Source organism: Trichechus manatus, unplaced genomic scaffold, assembly GCF_000243295.1.
Source record: "Trichechus manatus latirostris isolate Lorelei unplaced genomic scaffold, TriManLat1.0 scaffold00219, whole genome shotgun sequence".
Taxonomy (NCBI): domain Eukaryota; kingdom Metazoa; phylum Chordata; class Mammalia; order Sirenia; family Trichechidae; genus Trichechus; species Trichechus manatus.
Window position 1 is genome coordinate 1,108,385 of NW_004444155.1, and position 6,078 is coordinate 1,114,462.

Consider the following 6,078-nt stretch of genomic DNA (forward strand, 5'->3'; position numbering starts at 1 on the left):
CTCCTTTTCTCCAAGAGGTTGGGACCAATTGATGCATCTTAGATGGCCACTTGCAAGCTTTTAAGACCCCAGATGCCACTCACCAAAGTAGGATGCAGAACATTTTCTTAATCAGCTTTGTTATGCCAGTTGATCAAGATGTCCCCTGAAAGCATGATCACCAGACCCCTACCCCTGCTATTGTGTCCCCCAAAGTATTTGATTGTATTCAGGAAACTTCTTAGCTTTGGTTTAGTCCCATTGTGCTGACTTCCCCTGTAGTATGTGTTGTCCTTCCCTTCACCTAAGATAATCCTTATCTACTGTCTAGTTAGTAAATAACCCTCACCCTCCCTCACCACCCTCGTAACCATCAAAGAATGTTTTCTTCTGTGTTTAAACCTTTTCTTGAGTTCTTATATTAGTGGTCTTGTACAATATTTGTCCTTCTGTGACTGACTAAATTCACTCAGCATAATGACCTCCAGCTTCCTCCATGTTATGTTTCACGGCTTCATCATTGTTCTTTATCGTTGCGTAGTATTCCATTGTGTAGATATACCATAATTTGTTTATCCATTCGTCTGTTGATGGGCACCTAGATTGTTTCCATCTTTTTGCTATTGTGAACAGTGCTGCAGTGAACAAGGGTGTGCATATATCTATTCGTGTGATGGCTCTTATTTCTCTAGGATATATTCCAAGGAGTGGGATAACTGGATCATATGGTACTTCTATTTCTAGCTTTTTAAGGAAGCATCAAATCGATTTCCAAAGTGGTTGTAGCATTTTACATTCCCACCAACAGTGTATAAGTGTTCTAGTCTCTCCACAACCTCCCCAGCATTTATTATTCTGTGTTTTTTGGATTAATGCTAGACTTATTGGGGTGACATGATATCTCATTGTAGTTTTGATCTGCATTTCTCTAATGGCTAATGATCGTGAGCACTTCTTCATGTGTCTGTTAGCCGCCTGAATACGTCTTTGGCAAAGTGCCTGTTCATATCCTTTGCCCATTTTTTAATTCAGTTATTTGTCTTTTTGTTGTTGAGATTTTGCAGTATCTTGTAGATTTTAGAGATTAGATGCTGATTGGATTTGTCGTAGCCAAAATTTTTTTCCCAGCCTGTAGGTTGTCTTTTTACTCTTTTGGTGAAGTCTTTTGATGAGCATAAGTGTTTGATTTTTAGGAGCTCCCAGTTATCTAGTCTGTCTTCTGGTGCTTGTGTATTGTGACTTATGGTTCATATTGTGTTCATGCCATGTATTAGGGCTCCTAGCGTTGTCCCTGTTTTTTCTTCCATGAGATCCAAAACATTTTAGGGTTCCTTTCCAAGAGTCTTCCCCTTTTCCCCACATGCTTCCCACACTTTCGAGTTTCCTTCTGCCCACTGGAATGAGAGGTCCTGATTTTTCTCTGGCTGGAAGGATGTCACACATATTGCTGTATCGCACCTATTCCTTTATAGAGTGTAATAACGGAATTGATCATTGTCATGCCACATCTTAATCTCGCACCATTGTTGGAACTCTGGCATTTCTATCATGCATTTACTTGAAGTTGTTGTTGTGTGCTGTTGAGTTGGTTCTGACGTACAGCAACCATATAGTGACTCTGTAGGACAGAGTAGAACCGCCACATAGGGTTTCCTAGGCTGTAATCTTCACCGGAGCAGATCGTCAGGTCTTTCCTCCCACGGAGCCGCTGGTGGGTTCGAACTGCCAACCTTTCAGTTAGCAGCTGAGTGCTTAAACATTGTGCCACCAGGCCTCCTTGAAGTTAGACTATACTTATTTCAGAAATAGTATGTGGGTTTTTCAATCTTAAATGAGGCCAATTAGGAATGCTTGGTTCTTCATAGTAACTTTCTATCTGCTTTTAGATGGCACTGTTGACTGGTACTCCAGCAGTGAAGAGGAAGAAGGGAGCAGTGTCAAGTCAATACTGAGAACACTGCAGAAACAAACAGAAACCTTAAGGAATCAGCAACAACCTTCAACAGAACTCAGCACTCTTACTGATCCAAGACTTGCTAAAGAGAAAAGTAAAGTACACCAAGTGGTTGACCCTAGACTTAGGACTATCCCAGGGCAAGGCATTAGGAAACCTCTTGAGCCTGCCCCGCTGGATCTTAGACTTGTGTGGGATCCCAGGAAATTAAGAGGGAATGGAAGTGGTCGTGTAGGCTCTTCTGTTGGTGGAGCCAAGTGTGATTTACGTCATGCAAATGCTGGCACTAATGTCAAGCACAAAAGAGGAGATGATGACGGAAATGCAGAAAGAGAACTGAGAGAAAAAGCTTTCTTAATACCTTTAGATCCTTCACCTGGTGTAATGCTCCAGGATCCAAGGTCACAATTGAGACAGTTCAGTCACATTAAAATGGATATTATCCTAGCAAAACCAAACTTTGCAAAACACATCGTGTGGGCTCCAGAAGATTTACTTCCAGTACCTTTACCTAAACCTGATCCAATATCTTCAATCAATTTACCTCTACCCCCTCTTATAGCTGACCAGAGGCTCAATAGGTTATGGGATGCAAAAAGTGATGTTCATCAGAACACAGTGCCCACTGATCTCAAATTAGCAGCCAAAGCCAAAAGTAACACAACAAACAGAGAAGGCTCCCTAGAACAGTTTGGAGAATTTCATGGTTCAGGAGGTAAATTAGGAGATCCCAGGCTGCAAAAACATTTTGATCCTAGACTTCACAGACTGTCCCATGCAGAGGTGCATCAGGTAGTTACCAAGGATTCACACACACCTAAGGGTGCCCCTCGTTCAGCAAGATCAAACCCTGGTTCATCACAGCCCTCAGGGGCAGTCACTAGCGATCCTGGGCCCAGGACTCTGCCTCCATATGCCTCTAAACTGTCATCGTCAGCTGGCCTTCCACTGGGAACTCCAAGTTCAGTTCTTAGTGGTATTAGTTTGTATGGTCCTAGGGAGCATGGTTCATTATCTACATCTGAGCTAGCAACAGTTTCTTTAGGAGAAAATGCAGAAAGCCAGAAAAAAAGTGGTGATTTAAAAAGTAGTGGCAAAAATGAGCCTTCTCCTGCAGAAGCAGTCCTGCCACAGAAAACCACTTCAAATATGGAAGTCACTGTTGATGGGCCAGCTGACCACCAGGCAGATCCTCTCAGGAGTTCTGGTATGGTGCAGGCCCCAGCAGTGCACAGTCTTCCTATCCCGGCATTAACAGGCTTAATTAGACCCCAGTACAGCGATCCCAGGCAGCCAAGGCAGCCGGGACAGGCGAGCCCGGCCTCAGATCGTGATCCCAGTAAAGAAGCGGATGACAAATCTTTGAAAGAGGTTTTCAAAACTTTTGATCCAACTGCCTCACCATTTTGTTAGCTATTGTGTTATTAAGTGAATCTTTTCACTCTTGTGACTATTGCAGTCTTTTGCTGTTTGTAACTGGTTTACCTCTATAGTTTGTTTATTTTTAAATTCTAAACACTTTTCAGCTGCTAGTATTAGAACCACATGAAGTTATATCCTCTAAATCCTGTCGTATTTTATATAATATTTTTATAACTTTAAGAGACTTAGTAATTGACATAAAAACCTATATATCATGTTAGCTTCAGTAAAAGTACGTTTATTGTAAATAAACCATCATGAACTCAACACTCTGTCTGAATATATGCCAGTTGGCTTTCATAATCAATGTTTAGATAAATGATTACCACTTTTATATGGTTGTTTAGTTTCAAGCAATATGATGTACATTACTTTTGAGAAGTAGTATTTGTCAGCACAGACTGATTAATATGTAATGCTACTGCTAACTAAAATATAAAACGGAGTAGAGAAAACGTTTTAAAATCATGATTAGCAGAACAGTTCATGTTAAAGGCATCACTTTTATTAGTATTGGCAATAGTATTCGTGTAAATGAAGCATTTTAATGTCATATCTTTTAAAAGTATTTTATGTATTCTGTATAATAGAAGTTGAAAGTATATAAATAGACTGTTTGCTAAAGTGAAAAATTCCCAAGTTCTCTAACATAATTTTTTAATTTAATTTTTCATATTAAATAGTATGAGTTTCTGCTGTGTTACATTGTGATGTTTATGTATTTCCATGTATTTTTGTCTTTAGCAGCATAATTTATATTACTTTTTCAAATAATGTAGCACAATAATTGTATTCATTATGACTTTGTCAAATATTAACGAAATTTTAAAAGCTCCAGTGAGAGTCTGTAGTGATTATTACACTGATAATGTTTTAAATGCCCAGGTACCATATTTTTACTTAAATAGCAAGAAAACATAGAGATTGCAGGTATAGTCAACTGTATATGGCCACTAATAAAGAATCTCTTTCAGACCTCACCCGACTGGCATTCTATAGCAGAGGGGACTAGCTGGTGTTTTAAGCATTTAATGTCCTCATAGTTCGTAGATCTCTGACTTGATTGGAAATTGTATTTTTATGAAAAATAACTCATATTCATTTCTGTGTATTTATTGAGGTATGTAAATAATTACAGCCCTATTTGTTTCACACATATATTATTTACAACTGAAACTAAGTATTGCACTCCTACTCTTCTCTTAAACTGGAGGTATACATGTTACAATGATTGCTGGTAACAACTCATTGTAAAACATAATGAAAGTAGAGGAAAGTTAAGGTTTCAAATTTAGCCTAACCAGTTCTTAAATGAAAACAACCACTCTTGAGAGGAGATTTTAAAAATACACAACAAAATATTTCTGTGAGAACCTAATAATAGCATATGGTTTAATAATAGCAAATGACCTCTCTATTCACTTCTTTTGTGTTGTGCTCTGATTCCATGTTAAAATGGGGTCGTAGTTAAGTGAACAAAAACTGTCCACATAGGAGGTGCTTTTTTGTTAAGTGGAAGGACAGTATTCAAGGGCATATGGATTCCTACTGTTATACTTTGGTTACATTGTTGCTCAAGATGGCCCTGGATGGCATTTTTGGGTTTAAAAATGCATATTATAAGCCACCATAGAAAGTATTTTCTAGTTTACTCTCTGAACAAACTAAGTCAATAAAATGGATAAAACTGACAGAAAAAAAAAAAGAGACCCATAAATATGCTGTATATTCCAAAGTGTAATTTACTCTTTTACCAGGATGAAATGGAAAAATTGCTGAATTTTAGTAATTAGAAATTTTTAACAAATCTTTAATTCATTCTTGTACTTTATAATCAATTGTGTTAAGTAATGCAGTCCACATTTTAAATATCATACAGAGAGGATACTTTGGCTTGCTAGAGATCAAAATGGAATCCAAACTCTTTTTATAGATCTTTTTTCTACTAAAAGAAATTTTAAAGGGTTAATTAAAAAGTGAGGTTTAAAAGTCATTAATGAAAATTATGTGATATACATTTATTCACTACTCTTGAGCCCCTATTACATCAGCTACTATCCTAGATGCTATTTTACAATAAAAGTTTGAACTTACTTTCAAATTTAAGAATGGATTGTATATGAAAATAGTTTAAGTTTAAAATAATGATTGTTATTTATATAGACAATACTTTTTAATGAGATAACTTTAGGGAATATTCTGTTACATCCTGTCAACAAATTATTTTAATATTCTTTTTTCCTATTTCTCACCAAAATTTAATAAGTAACCACTTTTCCCAGTGAATAAACTCTTCTTTAAGGTAAACTGGTAGTTTTAGAATTCATGTAATTTGATCTATACCAGTAAAACTAAGTTAGGTTCCTATTCTTAGAAGCCACCCACTTTGAGATAACAGAATTAACTTGTGTCTTTGAAGATTCTGGATTAAACTGATCACTTGAGATGTAATTTAGTTATTCATGTTGGTTCATGACAGAAGTTTTATATCTGTCACTTTGATGTTGAATAGAGTTGGATATGTCAGGGCATTGAATTGGGATACCCAGATGACTAATTCAGATTAAACAACTATTTTCCCACATCTTGTTTAGTTTTTGCTCCAAACTCCTGTCTCTGGAGTTTTTCCAGTTAGGGCCTCATTATGAACCTTGAAAATGAATCAAATGTTGGAGTAATTTCAGAACTTGTCTTGGCAATAAGGTCTATGTTTCTATGGACCC

The 6,078-nt window shown here is 37.1% G+C and overlaps 1 protein-coding gene across 3 annotated transcripts in view; it reads left to right on the forward strand.

The window, feature by feature from the left end:
* The window catches only part of ZC3H6 (zinc finger CCCH-type containing 6), a 98,317-nt gene extending 93,067 nt beyond the window's left edge, over positions 1-5,250 (forward strand). For all 3 annotated transcript variants that reach the window (XM_023742810.1, XM_023742809.1, XM_023742811.1), the window contains one exon: positions 1,866-5,250. In XM_023742810.1, coding sequence (XP_023598578.1) covers positions 1,866-3,346 — 1,481 coding nt within the window. In that variant the 3' untranslated portion in view covers positions 3,347-5,250. The remainder of the gene's footprint in view (positions 1-1,865) is intronic.
* Positions 5,251-6,078: the final 828 nt, after the last annotated feature.